Raw genomic sequence first — 21759 nt, forward strand, 5'->3', positions numbered from 1 at the left:
CTCAACCCTTTCGTAAGAGGATCTGCCAAATTATCTTTGGACTTAACATAGTCGATTGCAATCACTCCATTCGAGATCAACTGCCTAATGGTATTATGTCTACGACGTATATGTCTTGACATCCCATTATACATACTACTCTGTGCCCTTCCAATCGCCGATTGACTATCACAGTGGATCAGTATGGCAGGTACAGGTTTTTCCCAGCTCGGAATATCTTCCAAGAAGTTCCGCAGCCATTCAGCTTCCTCAGCTGCTTTGTCTAGTGCTATAAACTCGGATTCCATAGTTAACCGAGCAATGCACGTCTGCTTAGTGGATTTCCAAGATACTGCTCCCCCACCGATCGTGAATACATATCCACTAGTGGATTTGGAGTCTTTTGTATCTGATATCCAATTAGCATCACAATATCCCTCCAACACAGCGTGATATTTTCCATAATGTAATCCATAGTTCATAGTATATTTTAAATATCTAAGAACTCGCATCAATGCCTTCCAATGGGCGTCGTTTGGATTACTGGTGAAACGACTCAGCTTGTTGACCGTACAGGCAATATCCGGATGTGTGCAGTTTGTAAGATACATCAAACTGCCTATTATCCGAGAGTATTCCAACTGCGATATGGTCTCACCATGGTTTTTCGCTAAGTGTTGACTTAGATCCATAGGTGTTTTTACAGTAGAAAGATCGTACGCATTGAATCTTTTCAATCGATTCTACATAATGGGATTGTGTTAGAACTATCCTCGATGTCCCGAGAATTTTAATTCCCAATATAACATCTGCTTGACCCATATCTTTCATATCGAAATTTTGGTCAACATTTTCTTTGTAGTCATGATTACATGCCCATTATTAGCATGTCGTCTACGTATGACAGACGATTATATAGCCTTTGGGTGTGTTTTGACATAAATGCATTTGTCACATTCATTTATTCTGAATTCGTTTGACAGCATTACTTTGTCAAATTTTTCGTGCCATTGTTTAGGCGCTTGCTTAAGTCCGTATAACGACTTAACAAGTCGACACACCTTTTTCTCATTTCTTGGAGCTATGAACCCTTCGGGTTGCTCCATATAAATTTCTTCTTCCAACTCACCATTTAAGAACGCAGTCTTAACATCCATTTGATGTATTTCAAGGTCATACAGTGTTGCAATGGCTATTAGCACTCGTATGGACGTAATCCTTGTCACCGGTGAGTAGGTGTCGAAGTAATTAAGGCCTTTCTCTTGCTTGTACCCTTTGGCTACAAGTCTGGCCTTATACTTGTCAATTGATCCATCAGCTTTATACTTGCGTTTTAGTATCCACTTACAACCTAATGGTTTATTACCAGAAGGAAGGTCTACTAATTCCCAAGTATGATTATTCATGATAGACTCAATCTCACTATTGACAGCTTCTTTCCACATTGGAGCATCGGGACTAGAGAGAGCCTCACTTAATGTTCTTGGTTCCATTTCTGACATGAAAGTCATGAAATCTGGCCCGAACGATTTCTCAACTCTAGCCCGTTTGCTACGACGTGGCTCTTTGTTTTGATCGTCAATAGTTCTTTTATAACAGCTAAGTTCGGTAACGACATTCTCGTTTGAACTTCCGTTGTTATCATTTTCAACATTTCCCTTCTTATTTGGGAATACGTTTTCAAAGAATATTGCATTCCGAGATTCTATGGTTGTTCCCACATGAATATCAGGAATGTCTGATTTGTGAACTAGGAAACAATATGCACTACTATTATGGGCATATCCGACAAATACCGCATCGAACGTTTTAGGTCCGATCTTTACTTGCTTTGGTTTAGGTACTTCGACCTTTGCCAAGCACCCCCACACTTTCAGGTATTTGTTTGATGGCTCGCGGCCTTTCCATAGTTCATAAGGAGTTTTATCACTTTTCTTATGAGGGATTTTGTTGAGAATGTGATTTGCCGATAATATTGCTTCCCCCCACAAATTTTGAGGTAAGCCTGAATTTATCAACAAGGCATTCATCATCTCTTTTAGTGTCCGATTTTTACGTTCGGCAACACCGTTCGATTGACGTGAGTAAGGTGCCGTTGTTTGATGAATAATGCCAGATTCTGAACAAAATTCATTAAACGGTGCACCATATTCTCCACCTCTATCGCTACGAATTATTTTAATTCGTTTGTCAAGTTGATTTTCAACTTCTGTTTTATAAGTTCTAAATGCCTCTAGGGCTTCGTCTTTACTTCTTAAAAGAAAGACATAACAGAACTTTGTGCAGTCATCAATAAAAGTAATAAAATACTTTTTACCTCCTCTAGTTTGCACAAATTTCAAGTCGCATAGATCACTATGTATTAACTCTAGAGGAGTCGTTGACCTTTCCACCGAATGAAAAGGTAGTTTCGTCATTTTTGCTTCCACTCACACTTCACATTTGTGTGTTCCGTCAACATTGACGTTTGGTAATAAATTTAATTTGACGAGACGTTTAAGAGTATTATTATGCACATGTCCGAGTCGATCATGCCACAAATTAAAACACTCAACAACATAGCTGGAAGCATTTATTTTATTACCATCAATATTTCGGAGTACAGGCATTACAACCATTTTGAATAGACCCTTTTCTAGGTACCCCTTTCCTACGAAGATATTATTCTTCGTAAGTACAAAGTTGTCTGACTGGAACACTAGCCTAAATCCGGCCTTAACTAGTGCCGCTCCAGAAACTAGGTTCTTACTGATGTCGGGAACATGGAGTACATCAATGAGTGTTAGCTCCTTTCCGGACGTCATCTTCAGAACAACTTTTCCGAGTCCGACAATTGGCGACGTCGTGGAATTACCCATATAGAGCTTCATGCCATTTATCGGAGTATACTTGGAGAACATCGCCTTATCGGAACAGATATGACGAGTTGCTCCAGTATCAATGAACCACTGCTTCGGGTTGGTATCCACCAAGTTGGCTTCAAATACAACCGCAGTGAGATCCAAGTCCTCAAGAGAGGTTGCGACGTGGTTCGCAGCATCCTTTGGCCCCTTGGTTGGCTTCTTCGGGCGTCTGCAGTCCTTGGACAGGTGTCCTGCCTTTCCACAGTTGTAGCAGGATCCCTTGAACTTCTTTGCTTGTGCCTTCTTCTTGAACTGTTTCGGCTTTTTAGCGTTCGGCTCGACCAGGTTGGACATATCGTCTATAGTCCGCTTGGTTCCTCTGCAGTCGGATAACTTTCGATTATCCTCCTCTATTCGTAGCCTCAGGATCAGGTCTTGCAGCCCTATCTCCTTTTGCTTGTGCTTTAGGTAATTCTTGAAATCCTTCCATGACGGAGGGAGCTTCTCAATTACCGCAGCAACTGCGAATGACTCGTTCAGCTTCATTCCTTCGGCGTCCAGATCATGCAGTATTAATTGCATATCTTGGACTTGAGATGAGACGCTCTTTGAGTCCACCATCTTGAAATCCAGAAACCGGCCGACGATGAATTTCTTCAGTCCGGCATTTTCGGTCTTGTATTTCTTCTCAAGCGATTCCCACAAAGATTTCGCTGTCTCCAATGAACAATACACGTTATACAACGTGTTGTCCAAGGCGTTGAGAATGTAGTTGCGACACAGAAAATCTCCGTGCGTCCACGTATCGCAAGCAGCCTTGCTACCGTCCGTAGCGACTGGCGGGTCTTCACGCAAAAACCGTACAAGGTTTAGCGTTGTTAAGTAGAACAGCATCTTCTGCTGCCATCTTTTGAAGTCGGCTCCGGTGAATTTCTCCGGCTTTTCTCCGTGCGGAATGGATGTCGGAACGACCGTCGGAACAGCGGTCGGAATGGCGGTTGGAACGTCGTTGGTAGCCATATCAGTTTGTACGGACTATCGTTTACGACTGTTGTTTCCGGTAAATTCCAGAGTATGCAAACTGATCGTCGAGGCTAGTGTTCGACACTATCTCCGTAAACGATATTGCTCCGCTACGGTGCTTAACGGATTGTTGCAATTCGTTCCCAAGATACAACGACGACAATCGTCTCGGAATCGTAGCACTCCGACTTCCGAGACCAGCGAACCTTCTCGTAGGCTTCTTGGACTCTTGAATGCACAAGATGAGTGAGTGAATACTTGAGGAAGAGAAGATTAAGTTGAGTGATTTGATTCCAATCTGGAGGGTTCTATTTATACAGAAGGAAGAGGCTTTAGGGAGGGGTGTGACCTTTGGGTGGATTAATCTGGGCCGTCCGGACTGAAGAGTTATAACCCTTCACATAGCCCCTTTAATCTCATCCATCAGATCTAAGAGTTGTGACCCTCAGATCTATCAGCCATCGGATCTGGATCCATTGATCCGATGCTTCAGATCATGTCTCATCCCAAGCCGTCAGATCGTGACTCATTGTGATCCAACGCTCTAGATCGCATCACAAGCGATCCACCATACTTCTTTGATCAACGGCTGCCATCCGTTCGCCCAACCAACTGTCCAGTCATCTCCCTTTGCCCACGAGGATGCCACATAGGCACTGCCATGTCAGGTACTAGCCTGACACGTCACCCGAGTGCCATGTAGGCACTGCAATGTCACCTGGAGCATAAATTTAAGCTCCTCAATGCGAAGTGCAAAGTGCGCCTACAAAGCGCCCATTGCGCACGTGCGCACGTGGCGGGTGGCGGGCTCACAGGTGCGAGCACCTGCTCGCCCCTGAGCAGAGAGTACCTGGTACTTTTCTGAGTTAACTCCAATAACTCAACATCATTAATAAGTAAGGAATGCACATCGGAAATTTCCGATGTGGGACTATTCTCCCTTGCATTTCCTTAATGAATAACCAACGTTATTTTGGGCCGACTTTGAACATTAATTTCTCATTCACCCTTAATCGGTTTTGAGCAAATTAATAGTCTAAATCTATCTACGCGAAACGTAGATTTCAATTTTGAAGTCAATTACGACTTTCAACAATTGATGGCTTCCGATTTTTCCTCCTCAAAATCGTATTGGTCCATTTAGGCCCCAATATCCAACAGAAAATGGCTGTGTTGTCCTTATTTCCACGAACAATGGTATGGATATTGAGATCGCACGGAGTCAAGAGCAGCGCAGAGTTGAGAACAACATAGAGCAAAGAGTGGCATGAAGTTAGGGACGATCCAAAGATGGGAACTACCTGGAGTCGAGGAGATACCTTCTATTAAATTTGACCACCACTTCAGTAGGATTATTCACTTCTTCTTAACACGTGACATCCTCTAATTACACCCTATATGTTGCGATATGGCTGATGCGGTGCATGCTAAAAACACGTTTCATAAACATGCACAGCGAAAGACTTAACAATAAATAAACTAATTTATTACATCATGCACACCACTCGCATACAAGATACAATCGCGCAGACAAGATCATAAAATAAAATAAAATCGAATAACAATTATTCTAAATATACTTTACGGATGACCTATAACGAGAATGACATTAACCTTTTGCGACATTATGAACCTCGCCTCTATTCATATCCATGCCGAGCTCTTCAAGGCAACTCAAAGAGAACAAGTTTCGCCTTCGGAATGTACTAACCACGAGCAAAGGAGAGAGATCAAGAAGAGAAAGAAGAAGCAAAAGGAAGATCTTCTTCCTTTGGGTGGCTCACGACAACAAGAGACCCTCTTGTTGTGGTTGATGGCAAGAGAAAGGGAGAGAGGAGAGAAAAGTATTGGGTTTAGTTTTCCAAAACATAATCAACCTAATAATGAATTGTGTGTTAATTCTCTTTTAACCATATCAATATATAGTGTCCTTTAATGAGTTGGATTAGAAAGTCCAAATTCAATCAATTATGCCTTGACCAAAAATTAACTCATTAACCCCTTGGTTTGATTCACAACTAAATTAAATTGGTTCATGGCTAAACTAAATTAGTTCATGACTAAACCAAATATGGTACAATTCTTTCATAAGAGATGTGGCTTATCTGTGCTTCAATTTCGATAAATATTTTCATATTTGTCTTATGTGTGGTTCAACCAAATATTTATCTCTTCATTTGAGAAATTTATTCTCTAACTTATTTTACGTCTTTTAGAGACTCGTAGTGCGTGTAACTCAATAATTAACTACTTAATTATGAAATAGTCATGTGTGACACCTAATAGTATATCATGATTTCCAATTAACCGAAAAATCACAGTTAATCTTAAAACTAATTCTGAACCCTTCAGCAACTACAGTGAGTTGTGTTTCGTTCTTTTCACTCGTCTTATATCTACTTGGTTCAGGACATGGTCTATGTATCTGCTCTCATTAGGCTGACTACGTCACACCTAGCCAAAGTAATATTTCATCGTCATGAGAATTCAAATTACTCATACATGTGTACAAGATTCTCATACTCTTAACATATGATATTTTGGTCAAAGATTTGAGTAATAATTCTAACGAATTGTCATAGGGTATACGTCTTCTCGCAATAAACGATAAAGCCTCTGTGGGCTATCTAAATACTTTCGGATACTTCAACTTATACTTAATTATCTTGGATCCACACCTCCAAGAGATGTTTATTTAAGATGTCAAAATATAAGTCTTCATAACCAAGATTACTTGTATACCTTAATTTGAAGGAAACTTGCACTCGAACTATAGTAAAAACTTCACAAATATATTCATATATGTAGAGAATCATATGAAGTTTTACAGCAAGTCGCTCCAATAAACTAGTTACCATACTAATATCAACGTTTAACTCTCGACATTCTAATGTCTTCAGCTAGTGAGAAATAGTTGTTTGGTCGAACCAAGAAGTATATAACCTATGCTAATCTTATAGAATTGATGATGTCCGAATGTACCAATTCGATGACTAGAAAAATTTCAATATATTCATAATTGCACATGTAGAGATAATCACAAGTTGTGATCCAATCACAAATTCTCATGCTATGAATTGTATTGTGAACATTTAATAAATAAATTTAAAACTATTTAAACATATAATATGCACTCAAATAGTGAATCTATATTTATCAAATAAATAGTAAAATCATAAAGTGATTGCCTTAGGACATCTCTCAAAATCTAACACTATATCACCTGTCTCTCCTTTCAAGTCTAATCAAAGGAGGTGAAAGTCTAACTTGATGGATTGTTGTGTAGTCAAATATGGTGGTTCTTTTTGTCCTGACTATAACAACCACATGGTGAATCCCCAAACGTGTTTTCAAATAGCACTTGCGCATTAAATATGACTACACCTATTAAATGCACACAATGGCCAATCTGTCTTAGTCCTCGAGTCCGAAGTACACGAGTATATTTTTAAGGTTGTATCTCATTAATGTGATGTGACCATCTTATGTGTCCTACCCCGACTGAGGGGGAGGTTGACATCTAGCATTGGATATTGATCTCAACTATGTTCTAAGTCGGGGAAGTTCAGACCCGTAAACGGATGTATGTCGGTGGAGACATACATGATATGCGTAATGCGTTCGACCCTTGCACTATGAGGAGGTTTATATCTCAGAAATATCGTGGTAATTCATCTGAATGATATTCTTTTAAAATGGAGGGCCCTGAAGGCCTCCGTCCCACTAGGGGCGGGAACATTTTATAGGAGATCGGTGGTCGGCTAGAAGGGGGGTTGGATAGTTAGGTCACCTCCAACTCAATTGCTTCTCTACAAAACGTTAGTGCGCAAGCAAAAATACAAAAACTAAAGCAATGAAGGTAAACAAGAATACAAACACTAACACAATTCTTTTACGTGGTTCGGAGATTACTTGTTCCTATTCCACGGTGTGTCCTTGAAGTGGACGAATCCTTGATCCTTCGGTGGATCAGTCCCCGACAATCTCCGGCTAGAGCTTACTCTTCCTCGGTGGAGTACAACCTCTCACAAAGCACTCTTCTTCTTTTGCAAGATGGAGATTAAGAGTAGGAAGAAGAGTATGACTTGGAAGCTTTGGATAATGACAAAGGAGTGATTCAACAATAATCAGTAACCTCCTTCATGCCCCAAAGCTACCTATAAATAAGAGAAGAGAGTTGATCATCATATCAACTCATTTCGGCACCAGTCGACTGGTACTTCCATCAGTCGACTTGTGCTACCATTTGATGTAGCCAACGGCTACTTTGCAGTGTCAACGGTTTGCCAACAACTACTTACCAGTCGATTGGTCGCTGCTGGCTGAACGAACAGAATATTTCTGTTCGCTCCCAATCAACTGCATAGTCGACTGTCACTTCCTACAGTTGACTAGTCCTTATTACATACTCACTCTCATCCTTTCCGGAGTCACCCTTGAAGCCCTTTTCCTTGACCTAGGTTGATTGCATAAAAAATCTCCCTCTTTTTGATGTGTGACAATATATTTAAGTTAGACATAAAAACAACTTGAAATTCACCAGCATAAATATAAATATGAAGCATAAATCCAAGCTCCCCCTTAACATATGCTATACCACTTAATTTTCAAGTTTTACCAAATATGGAGAATTAAGTTTCTAACTTAAAGTTTTCCATTTCTCTCCCTTTGACACCATCAAAAGATTGCACTAAACAATCATGCATACCATGACATCAAAGTTTAACTAAGTTAACCAAAACCATCTCTTGACAGTGCTGGAAAACAGTTACCAGTCGACTGTCATCTGTTTCAGTTGACTGACACATTACCAATCCAAATTCCAACATTCTAAAGCCAACTTCAGAAATGCATAGAAAATTTGAAAAATCATGAAATTTTGAACACATATTTTTTATAATGTTCTTTAACAAGGAAAAATATGTTTCCAAGAAAATTCATCATATTTTTAAAGTTTTGATAAAAACTCAAACACCTTGAAAGTTACTCAAGTTTATATCAATTTGAAAACTTGCTTTGAATTCATATGTTTCAAAATAACTATACCACAGTAAGTAAAACATAGAATTATTTTCAAAATATTTAAAATGCCAAACTATGATCTATAGGCAAGATATCCATTAATTAAACATTTATTTTCTCTATGATTGGCCTATGATCACTAAAAATTGTTGCATTTCATTACTCATCAAAATGTCATAAGTATAAGTGAATTATTTGTATCATCCTATCATCTCACATCTATGTTTAGAAAATAATGCAAAGTCATTGTGAGATGAAATAAAGGTAACATCTACTTAGCCCTCTTTATCATGAATTTCTATCAAGGCTAAGTGCTCCCCCTTAAGATCTCAAATCAATCATTTTTCAAAGATTTGAATTATGATTTCAATGGTTGACTAACCCAAAAATCCTCTACCCTTTGAGAATTGACTTTGGCACCTAATAGAAATTCTTTTTAATTGAGTTAACCAAATATTCCTTGGAGATTCATTTTCTATCTATGGTCTTAGTTTTTGATTGCCCCTAGCAAGTAGACAATGATATGTCTTTTCATTGTTGAATTCATTGTATCCTAACTCATTTTTCTTAAAACTTGCCCTTTGACTCCCAATGATCATATTTAAGGTTTTGAATCTAATTTTAAATTTTATAAGAGCATTGGTAAGTTATTCTACTTTTTCCCTCAATTTCCTATTTTCTTTTTCTAAACATGAATTATTCGAATTAGTAGAAGAAGCATGCATATCATTATCCCTAATAGGCATGGATTCTAATTTTTTTCTTAAACATGCAAATATCATTTTTCAAAGACTTATTTTTCCTTTTTGCCTTGAACAAATTCTCATTTATACTTTTAATAATTTTAATCAAAACATGAAGGGAAAGATTGTATATCTCACTTATCGAGACGTCTGATTCCGAAGTTTATCCTCCCCCTTCACTTAAGCTCCCTTCTTCTTCACTTGAGCTCTTTTCCTCCTCTTTTTCAGATGAAGTGGAGACTATATCTTCTATTCCCATCAAGGTAAAATGGGAGACATGGTGTTCTTCTTCCTCCGATGATGATGGATCATCCCATGTCAAGTCTTTAGATTTTTAACTTTCTTCCCCTATTCTTTTGTCTTCTTCTTCTCTTCCTTCTTCTTTTCTTCTTTCTTCTTCAAGAGGGGGCATTCATCCCTTATGTGCCCTTCTCTTTGGCAATTATAACAAATGACCCTCCTTATTCTACTTTTGCTTCTTGAGCTCTTCCTAACATGAGATTTGTTAATTGAAAACTTTTTAAATGTCCTTCTCATTTTCATTACCATATACGTCTCTTGATCGCTATCCATTGAGGTGCTTGATTCTTCGGAGTCGGAGGATGGTAGGGATGAAGACTTTTTCTTCTTACCCTTTCCCTTGTTTGCCACAAGGGCTACTCCTCTTGATCTATAAGCTTCTCCATCTAACCCTTCAACTCGAATCACGTAAAGCTCCATTGTTGAGAATAACTCATCTAGAGTGCACTTCTCTAGATCCTTTGAGATGTAGAACGAGTCTATTATTGACATCCAATTTGTGGTTCTTGGGAAGGCATTAAGGGCTTTCATCATCATGTCTCGATTTGAAAGTGACTCACCTACACTTGTTAGTCCATTAATAATTTTCTTAATTCTAGAATGTAAAATTGATATTTTTTCTCCTTTCTCAAGCTTGATGTTGTTGAGTTGAGATTAGAGAATGTCTCTTTTTGCCAATTTTGCTTCCGATGGCCCCTCATGAAGCTCCACTAGCTTTTCCCACAAATCTTTGACGCTTGTATAGTTTCCAATCCTTGTTACTTCTTGTTGGGGAAGAACACTTAGAAGATGATGCAATGCTCTTGAGTTTGCTACGTGTTCTTCTCTTTGTTTCTTGTTCCACCTTATTTTTTAATTAACTTATTGTCTTGGTCCTTAGGCATCTCAAAATCATTTTCTATAATTAGCATTATATCGAAATCGATTTCAAATAATACCTCCATTCTCTTCTTCCACAAAGAGAAGTCTCCTTCGAATTTGGGTAGATGGATACTTGAACCGGCCATTTTGATGAAGTGCTCTTCTCGGCAATTAGTCTGTTGAAAGGTGTCCTCGCTCTGATACCACTTGTAGGAGATCGGTGGCCGGCTAGAAGAGGAGTTAGATAGCTAGGTCAACCCTAACTAGATTGCTTCTCTACAAAATGTTGGTGCGCAAGCGAAAATACAAAAACTAAAGCAATGAAGGCAAACAAGAATACAAATGCTAACACGATTCTTTTACGTTGTTCGGAGATTGTTTGCTTCTACTTCACAGCATGTCCTTGAGGTGGACGAACCCTTGATCCTTCGGTGGATCAGTATCCGGCAATCTCCGGCTAGAGCTTACTCCTTCTCGGTGGAATACAACCTCTCACAAAGCACTCTTCTTCTTTTACAAGATGGAGATTAAGAGTAGGAAGAAGAGTATGACTTGGAAGCTTTGGACAATGACAAAGGAGTGATTCAACAATAATCAATAACCTCCTTCATGCCACAAAGCTACCTATAAATAAGATAAGAGAGTTGATCATCATATCAACTGTTCTCGACACCAGTCGACTGACACTTCCATCAGTCGACTGGTGCTATCGTTGGAGGTAGCCAACGACTACTTCACAGTGCCAACGGTTTGCCAACAACTACTTACCAGTCGACTGTAAAAGTACCAGTCGACTGGTCATTGCTGGCTGAGCGAACAAAATGCTTCTGTTCGCTCCCAGTCGACTATCACTTCTAGCTGTCGACTGGTCCCAGTTACACACTCACACTCATCCTCTCCGGAGTCACTCTTGAAGCTTCCTCGGCCTTCGTCCCTCAGATGCATCCGAGCCCACGACTCCTTTCCGTGTCAATTTCACGTTGCCTTCAAGTCTGCTTCCTTCGGTTTCACTCCATTGCTCCTCGTCCGCGGTCCCTCTAATGCACCATTGTTCACCGATCTCATGGACCCGAGCCATAGGATGAGCTTCCCAAGCTTAGCCGCACCAAGTTCCTCATGTGTGTTTCACCAAGTCCTGCATGACTCAAACACATATCAAACCAATATGAAACCTAACTTAAACTCTTTTGCACATATATCAAAACAATGATCGAACTCCGATCAATCCTAGGTCGATTGCAACAACACATTTCCCCTCGAAGGATCTCGATGTGGGGTTTTTGCCAGAGAATTTCAAGGATGATACCCTCAAGGTTGATCTCTCGATACGAGTGGGGATTGCAGCCTGGAGCATTCCAGTTGGTCGAGTCAACATTTGATGAGATGCTTGTAGCACTTTAATTGTTCAAGTCAGCATCTTGAATGGTGAAGGGTTAGGTACTAGCAGTGTTGACTATTGGGATTGCCTTGCAACACCGCCTGAACTATGGCAGCCACTAGCCTGTTGAAATCATCTGTTACCATGGTGATGACATTTGGTCTTCTGGTGTCATCCATCTCAACGTCTCAATTCATGTCTTAACTTAGTTTTCATACAAACGGTGTCAATTTGATCCTGCTTGAGACCGTTGACGAATGAACTGCCGATGAGTTGGCGTTGATATTGACTTTATCATCATTAACTAAGGAACAACAGGGGCCAGTGAAGGGATTAGCCGAAGTCTAAACGAAAGAAAACAAGAAAGAGATAGTTAGAATGATGGTCGGGGTTCCCAATGACTCTAATGCTCAAGTAAGTTTTGGGACAGGGAGAATGAAGAAGAAGAATGGTGTGGTTTAGGATTTATGGAAGTCTAGATGTGTGTCCATGTACCTACACCCGTAGGAGCGTGCGATCTTTTATAGAGTTACGACTATGCTCTCACATTCTTCACCTACTCCGAGATCCACACTTGCGTTACCTACGTTTCCTTAAATTAATGACTACGTTGCCCACCTCTTCCGGAGCAAATGTCTACATTGTATGTATCTTCCGCGAGCAACAATACGGATACAAATATTACACAAAACTGAGCGTGGTGTGGAGTCAGGGATGATCTAGAGTTGAGAATAGCATGGAGCTAGGAGTGATATGAAGTTAGGAACGACCTGAAGTCAGGGAACTGCCTTATGTTAACTTTGGCTATCACCCCAGCAGAACTATTGACTTTTTCTTAACATGTGACACCCTCTGATTTCCTCCCATATCAATTATCATAAACTTTTAATTATTAAATAGATTGAATAACATCAATACTAATTGAATCAGTTCAATTAAATTATTTTCTACTTGATTTATTATTTATTCTACCATTACTTTTTGACTGATGTAGGTTTACATTACAAACTCTGTGTTTACATTGATATGGTGAATGAGGTAGGGCTCCCAAGGTCAAGGTCGAAATCAAGAAAGTTGGCTGAGCTGACAGTCAAAACTAAGGAAGGGTCAACACTCAGGACTAACGTGGTCATACAACTTAGCCAAATAGTCTATCTAATCAGATCTCTTGTCCGATCAGGTCCCAAAGGCTCCACGCTCAATGGAGGCCCACCAAGTCCTCAAAAAGATCGAGTCCTCAGAGAGATCGAGTTCTCAGAAAGTCGAGTCCTCAGAGAGGTCGAGTCCTCAAGAAAGGTCGAGTCCTAAAAAGGTCGATTTCTAAGAAAGTCGAATCCTTAGAAAGGTCGAGTCCTCAGAAAAGTCGAGCCCTCGAGAAAGCTGAGTCCTCAAGAAAGTCGAGTCCTTAGAAAGGTTGAGTTCTTAGAAAGGTCAAGTCCTCGAGATGATCAACATTCCTTAGTCGACCCGATCATGTTCGTGAACAAGGTTCGACGGGATGCTATAGGGGACTCAGTCAGTCTACCATCAAAGCATATTAATAGTCCATTAACCAATGACCTAATATTCCTTTTTAGTAAGTTGTATAATCGTTGTCAGAGCATCAAGAGAATATTCCCTGTGCAATTCATACAGCGGAAGCTTCTACCTTGTAAAGTACAAAAGTGATAGGTCTCATTTGGGAAAGACAATAGTGTGTCAATTTGGTGGGTCCTATTTTAGTAATGCAATAATATTCATGTGGATAGGTGTTACCCCCTTAAGTTTGGCGGCTAGGCTGGACATGAAGGATTGACTCGTTGCTCCTTGATCCAACCTATTAGACATGTGTGCGGGGCACATGCCAAGCAACGGAGCATTTGGACGGCGCGGGGCTGTCCAAGCCCAAGTTTGGCAGGAGGCAGACTTGGCAAGGCGTGGCATGCGCGCAAGGCATGCCAAGCGAAGCGGTGGCGCGGGGCTGCCCAAGCCCAAGTCTTACAGGAGGAAGACTTGGCAAAACAGCAAGCATGGCATGGGCGCAGGTCATGCCAAGCAGCAGATTGGCAGTGCGCGGGGCACTATCCAAGCCCAAGTCTGCAGGAGGCGGACTTGGCAAACTAGCGAGCGTGGCATGTGCGAAAGCCATGCCAAGCAGAGGATTGGCAGTGCGCAGGGTACTGTCAAAGCATAAGTCTGCAGGAGGTGGACTTAGTAGCGAAGCGGGCGTGGCATGTATGCTAGACATGCCAAGCGACAAGTGGAGCAGCAGCATGGGGTTGTCCAAAGCCCAAGCCTTAGTTGAGCAAGGCTTGGCAATGATCCGAGCGTGGCTGTGCACAAGCCATGTCGATGTTGCGGATACGGTAGCACGCGGGGTGCTGCCCAAGCCCAAGTCGTGCATATGGCAGACTTGGCATTGTGGCGAGCAAGACATGTGTGTTGGGCATGCCGAAGCAGCAAAGGCGGACAGACGGGACTTGTCTGTTGTGCGAGCAGATGGACTTGCTCATGTTGCCGACGGAGTAGACAGACGGACTTGTCTATGGTAACGAAGGTGCGGGCTGAGGGACTTGCCCGTGGCGCCAAGGAAGCGAACAGACGGGACTTGTTCGTGGTGCCAAAGAGACGGAACCGTGGGCCGAGCACTTGGCGTGCAAACGTGCTTTGGCGCGGGGCCAAAGAAGCGGAGCCATGGAGAAACGCGGACAGGTGGACTGTTCGTGGTGCGGACAGATGGACTGCCCGTGGTGCCAAAGGTGGACAGATGGACTGTTCGTGGTGTCGAAGACTTGGAGTCGTTGTGCGAACACTGGGCGGACAGATGGACTGTTCGTGGGTGCCAACAAAGCCAGGACGTGGTCAAGCACAAGGGGTGCGGATTGACACTTGGCGTGGACCAATGCGGTGAAGACATGGGGCGAAGCACAAGCGGAACATGCTGACACTTGGCGTGGATCCAATGCAGCATTATGATGGAGCAAGCACATGGGTGCAGGCTGCCACTTGGCATGGAGCCAATGGAAGCCAAAGACACTTGGACATGACAGTTTTGTAAGTTGAGGAAGTTATGTCCATGTGGCACAAGTGGTTGGTGTAACCACCACGTAACCTCCTTTGTAACCGTCGCCTATGCATGATAAATAGGCTTGGTGGGTTCATTGGCAAGGGCATCCAAGAGGGAGTGCCAAGAGAGTGCCAAAGGTGCAAGGGTGTGCCTAAGGAGTGTGCATTGTGAGCAAATTCGTGGGGAATTTGTGAAGGCGGATTGTGAAGAGTTGTGAGCAACTCGTGAAGGATTTGTATGAGTGGATCCTTAGCGGCTTATAAGTGATTCTGTAATTGTTCCATTGTATTTCTTTGTTGAGGCAATAAAGGTTGGGAAGTTTTCCCGTAATTTGTTGGTGTTGCTTTGCTGTGGCTTTCTTGTGGTGTCGCCTTGAGATTTTCGTGTGCATTTGTTGGGAAAGACAATAGTGAGTCAAGTTGATGGATCCTATTTTTGTAAGGCAAAATATTCCTGTGACAATAGGACAAATAGCATTGTATAAGGGGTCTTCTTCCAAAAACATAAGTACGCTTCGCTATCAGAGTTCACTACTCGTCACCACTGTTTTTCATCCTTTTTTTTCTGTCTGACTTGAACATCGGAGTGTCAGCGCATTGGGACATCTTCCTGACCCGGTAACTGACATTTTCTTCTCCCAATTCTTCTTTTTGACATGCAGGATCGATCCAGCACCAGGTTTCTTCTTCCCAAAGTCTTCTTGCAATCAACATCGGGACCAACTAATCAACGCGTATCTTTCCCAATTTCAAACAGAATCATACATATTCATGAAATCTCACCTGGATTTTAAATCATCTCAAAGCATCCAACAAAATCATGGAGAGAGAGGAGGGAGAGACAGAGAAGATTGCCATCATAATATTTTTTAGTAAAGATGATACATTTGTATAATTGTGTCCATGCATGACTAATCACTGGCTTTCAGTTAAAGAATGGACTATACTTTGTTTGAAGTTTTTGTATCATGATCTCGTAGCCTCTTTCTGTTGGATGATAGACATCCCAAAATAGGTACTTTGAAACATCTTCACAGACTCCCGCTGTGAATCTGTTGCAAGTCAGCGTGACCTCAAAGATCCCTGTGCCACAGCATCCCTTCGCGACCTCTTCGAACCCTGCACCAAATGAAAAATTGTAAGAGCTGATCAATGAATGCAGTAGCAGGCACAGATCGATCAAATTTACCGTAAGCATTTGGGTGCTGTATCATATCGAGCAAAGTGTCATACATATCGACGAAAAGAAACTCCGATCCCGGCAGAGTATAATTCAGCCTCTGGATCTCTTTTGCTAGAACAGAGTTGAGCATGAGGGCAGCTTCGTTGTAGCGAGTGACGCATTCTCTTTCGATTCCTCCGGCTAAGCTCCTTTGTGACGGTAGACATCCAATCGGAGAAACTCCGGCGACGGCCACCTTTCGAGCCCCCAAATGGTAAAGTTCCTAGAGTCGATTGGTTGTTCTTTAGTATCATTCAAGCTTAAACCCGAAAAGCATAAACACAGTCATCACCTGCAAGAAACTCGAAGCACATTGCACCACAAATTTGATGTAGGAAGGAAGATCATACTCTACGCTTCGAAAAGGGGTTGAAAAATATGTGTTGGCTAGGTCATCAGTCCCCGTGATCACAGAGTAGAGGCTCTTGGAGATTATGGCATTTGCTCTTTTCTCTCCTGCAATCTCTTTCAGCTTTTGCTTGTACTCCTTGAACAAATTCAGTTGCTGAGTCATCGATATGGCTTGCTGAATCAAGTAGATGAAGTTAGTAGCGTACAAGGTCTTACAAGGACATACAATTCAAGATCGAGATGTGATCAATTACCACTAGTTCACTGGTGAGGGGGTCGTATCCCGAGCCACCGGAGGCAAAGCTTACGCCGGTGAGGATATCGAACGCGCTGAGCTCAGTTCCGAGATACGCCGGCACGTATTGCTTGATTCCTAGATTAGAAGCTGCAACAAGATACGATTGATGAGTGATTATAGGTAATGATGAGTTGTTACTTACCATGGAGGCTAGATTTTGGCATACCCATGATGTCTGAGGGGATGTTGTCACCTCGAGCTAGTCTTGAGACGCAATAACCTGACAAACTAAATATAATCAAGATAGTAAGGATACATCAAGGCAACTATACATAGAGCAAGAAATGAAGATTGACAAAATTACTATTAATAGCGGAAAACCATTCATTTCGATACAAGAAAAAGATTTCTTCTTTGGAGGGAACAGAGGAGCACCATTCATGCTTGAGGTGATCTCCATTCGCTCATCTCTTGCTAGAACAGTTAGTTGCCTGTAATAAAACACCATATCCGTTGAATTGGGTGGAATTAATGGCGTCAAAACAAAAATCATGAGTTTAGGCAGCACCTTTGGCCATGGCCATCACTATGTACGTCAAAACCAAGCAAACCATCTTCATCACTACTGCATGCCTGCAAATTACAATAAGGCAAACGTAAGCTATTTCTTAAAGAATTTTGGTAGATGCGTTGAACATATCACAAATAATATATATGAATATGATATAATTTCAAACGAACTTTATTAGCATTACTTTTAAATTGTTTTCTTTCGTCTCAATAGCACAACTACCACATAGAGTTGAGATGGCCCCAGAATGACAGTTGTTATTAGCCTAGAGACTCAGATTGATTCAGAATACAAATCAGCAACTAATTGTTGTAGCATAGTCAGAAGATATACCAGGAAACAAAGAAAGATGACATGAAACAATAGCTTGTCTTTATTTCTTTCAAAAAATTGTTCTCAAATCTGCATGCAAATCTAAGTTAACTATTAAATTATGCATCAGGAAGCAATGTCTTGCAGCATTTGATAATGAATGCAAAGTTGGATTAAGAATTATGCAAGAAACAGATAGAACTACTAAGGAGAGTTAGACTTGGGAGTACAATCTCATCTATTTGGAGGAGTTATTACTATCTGATAATAATATTTCTGGTCAAATACCAGAAAACATGGGTAATCTTCACAACTTAAGGTATTTTGATGCATCAATGAATAACTTGATGGGGCAAATACCATTGAGTTTGGGTGATCTATGCAACTTGGAAACTCTTGATTTGTCTTTGAATAATATTGGTGGAGAACTAACAAATCTACTTGATGGTTTGTCTAAATGTCCACAAGGATCTCAGTTATGGAACTTTAACATTCATGGCAATAAGTTAAGTGGGTCAATCCCTTTCAGTCTTGGGCAATTATCTCAACTGTAATTCTTGGATATCTCATGGAATTTATTACAGGGCAATATTCCAAGTTGTTTCTTGGATTTCATTTTCAATAATAGCTTTAGAGTGCAGCGTCTGCATTTGCAAAGGGGGAAGTAACTCATCTTGCAACCCAGATAGAAACAACGCATGGACAAAATTAGTAGGATATTACTAATGCATGGACAAAATTAGTAGGATAAATACTTAAAATGTTTTTTCATTTACAATTTAATAAATTGAGAACTTTTACTAAAATTGTTCTAGCATTCAACTCACCTTGACAATTTGTGTACATTTAGTTGCTTCACCGAGACCAATCATGCTTTCTGCAGATATCTAATAATGAGAGGATTTAATCATTTAACATGATTGTACTGACGTAATTATTTTTCTTTCATCAATAATATCACAACTTACCATCTTGACATATGGGAAATCACTCTCTATACCAATTGTAGCTGCCATTGAAGTTTTGCCACTGACATAAAAGAATAAATAGCAGATTGAATAGACAGAAAAGTCAGATTAATCAATTAGAAAGATGGTTGTAAATTTACCTTCCAGAAGGTATGTAACAAGTGGGCTCTGATTGTCTTTGATTTGCTCCACAAGAAGCAGGGCTCTCTCATGGATGTGTTTGTGCCTCTCACCACAATCGATAATCCCATTAAGCTTGAAAGCCATTTGCACAATAAAGATAATGCCACATTATGTAACATTAAGAAAATTCAGAGCACAAAAATCTGTAGGCCCTCCTGAACATCCCCAAGTAGAATTGCTTTCAAGGATGTGGAATCAGCTTCAACCGAGACAATGTCAAACTTGAACATACCTGCGTCGTTCAAGATCATCCATTGATGCACCAAAAGCTGTCCAACCTCATGAAGAGCATTCAAAAAATCATCCATAGTGACTTTTATGCTCTCCTCATCCAAGGGCTTGGTCAAATCATCGAAGCTTATCTGTCGATTCAAGGCATATGAGACAACACTTCTAACAACACCTTCCAGTTTAGCGCCACTGTAATTTTTAGTTCGTGCAACTGCGGTAAGTACATAAAAACATGTAAGGAAATATGCAGCTTAACAAGTCTGTCATTTAACCTCCAAATGATCTGAAAATGTATGCAATCAAAAATCAAACTAGAATACCTAGATGATGAACAAAACAAGAACAAAAACTGCAATATCTGAGTATTCAAAACAAAAGAAAGCATGAAGAAAAGTTTGCCTCTAATTGAATATAAGTAACCCAATCAGAAGGCAACAACTACAAGAATAAAAGTTATTAAAAATTAAGACATCAATCAGCAACAAAATATAGCCTATGAAAGTCTCAAACTATTTGAACAATGAGATTTTAAAAACATTGGCAGGTTCTCTTATCCATTTGTAACAGTTTTACTCCTTCAGTAAGCAAAACACTCAAACTCTTCACAAGGATGCTGACATTCTCTAACAAATATCACATTTACGGCAGCAACTAAACTCCAAAAGAAGAAAACAAAGAATAAAAAATATTCATCATTGTCCACCAAACAAGATTAAGTGTAAGACAACTCACCTCGAATTTGACAGTTCCCTTCCTCACAACAATGTTTTCGGTCTAAACCTCCAGATTTCACTTCTCCTTCCAGTAGAACTAGGAAGCGGTCTCTGACCAGAACCAGCTGGATCCTCTATCAATTTCTGTACATGTTTCGATACTGAAGATACATGATATTAATGTTGAGAAAAAAAAGGCAAAACAAGTTTATCCAAGAAACTAAACAACGTTCCATTTTAAAGTTTTCGCATTCTTCCGAATCGGGAAAAAAAGCACACAACTAGTTCTGTACAATAGCAAATATCACAATCTACAAGTTTCCACAAAAGAATAAAACTTACATAAACCTAAACAAAGACAAAACTTACTTACAAAAACAATGGAATGCCCAACAAAGGAGGAACCTTCAAGCCCATAAAATGGAATTAGCCCAAGAAAGCTCGAACCGAAGAGTTCAAGTACAAGCAGCACGCACCTGTTCGGGAGAGGAGACGAGGGCCTGGCTAGAAAATTCTTGTGAGGGGAAGATGAGGTCGTTCTCCTCATTCTAGGGACTCACCGAGGATGACGGCGTTAAGGTGTGAGATCCGACCAGCGCCCGAGGGGTGCAGGGACAAGGATTCCACGTGCCGGAGGCGGTTGGAGAACGCGATGCCCACCTTCGGAGATGCCGTCGCCTCACCTGTCGTCATCACACACCGATCACGACACCCTTCGGACGAGGAAGAAGACCAACGAGGAGGGAAGAGGTTTTGGCGAAGAGGGACCAAGCACAAGCAAGGAGACGAGTCACCGCTGAGATCTGAGACACCCTAAGCCCTTCACATCCTCTTCCAGGATGAAGAAGAGGAGAAAACAAAAGAAGTGCAGATTCATTCTGCCTTCCTCTTACAGGATGAAGAAGAGCTCGTCGGGGAAGTTGGGTGGATTTTGGTGGCAGCGAGGTGGGATCGAGAAGAGATCAAGAAAGAAAAACGTGAAGTAGATGAAGAGATCGTAGGTTGGACGGAAATGCTTAGGGATCGAGAAGGTAAAGGGGTGGAATCGGCGGCAAAAATTTCGGGGAGAGGGAAAGAAAAACTCGGCGGTAAAAAATGACGAAGGGAAAAAAATGGTGAGGAAAAAATATGGTATTCAACAACACTTAATAGACAACGGTTTTTAAAAACCGTTGTCGTAACCCCCAAAAAAAGCGCACATAGACAACGGTTTTCAAAAATCGTTGTCGTAGCCTTTAAAAATTGTTGTTGTAGCTCCAAAAAAGCATAAATAGACAACGGTTTTTAAAAACCGTTGTTGTAGGTCAAAAAAATTGCTAAAAGACAACGGTTTTTGTTAAAACCGTTGTTAAAAGGTAAAAAAACAACAGTTTGGTATAAAACAGTTGTCGTTTGAGTATTGTTGAATGAGGATTTTCTTGTAGTGTGTATTAAATTTGACCACCACTTCAGTAGGATTATTCACTTCTTCTTAACACGTGACATCCTCTAATTACACCTTATATGTTGGGATATGTCTGATACGGTACGTGCTAAAAACATGTTTCATAAACATGCACATCGAAAGACTTAACGATAAATAAACTAATTTATTACATCACGCACGCCACTCACATACAAGATATAATCGTACAGATAAGATCATAAAATAAAATGAAATCGAATAATAATTATTCTAGATATACTTTACGGATGACCTATAACGAGAATGACATTAACCTTTTGCGACATTATGAACCTCACCTCTACTCGTATCCACGCCGAGCTCTTCAAGGC

At 40.7% G+C, this 21759-nt stretch overlaps 1 protein-coding gene across 10 annotated transcripts; it reads right to left on the reverse strand.

The window, feature by feature from the left end:
• Positions 1-16031: 16031 nt before the first annotated feature.
• Positions 16032-21067, reverse strand: LOC122023876 (GDSL esterase/lipase EXL3-like). Of its 10 annotated transcripts, none has more exons than XM_042582286.1 (14): positions 20460-21067; positions 20357-20388; positions 20003-20144; positions 19272-19481; positions 18997-19111; positions 18857-18917; positions 18716-18775; positions 17574-17638; positions 17441-17496; positions 17232-17285; positions 17022-17152; positions 16709-16942; positions 16384-16639; positions 16032-16313 (listed from the first exon to the last, which is right to left on the reverse strand). In XM_042582286.1, the coding sequence occupies exons 6-14, from the start codon at positions 18902-18904 to the stop codon at positions 16120-16122; spliced, it is 1098 nt and encodes a 365-aa protein (XP_042438220.1). In that variant the 5' UTR covers positions 18905-18917; positions 18997-19111; positions 19272-19481; positions 20003-20144; positions 20357-20388; positions 20460-21067; the 3' UTR covers positions 16032-16119. The 10 variants fall into 10 exon arrangements, with proteins under 10 accessions (XP_042438220.1, XP_042438224.1, XP_042438221.1 ...); XM_042582290.1 differs by having other exon boundaries at positions 20353-20388; XM_042582287.1 differs by having other exon boundaries at positions 20003-20666; positions 20752-21067.
• Between the last annotated feature and the right edge of the window lie 692 nt (positions 21068-21759).

This window comes from Zingiber officinale, chromosome 9B, assembly GCF_018446385.1.
Source record: "Zingiber officinale cultivar Zhangliang chromosome 9B, Zo_v1.1, whole genome shotgun sequence".
In the NCBI taxonomy this organism is placed as follows: Eukaryota; Viridiplantae; Streptophyta; class Magnoliopsida; order Zingiberales; family Zingiberaceae; genus Zingiber; species Zingiber officinale.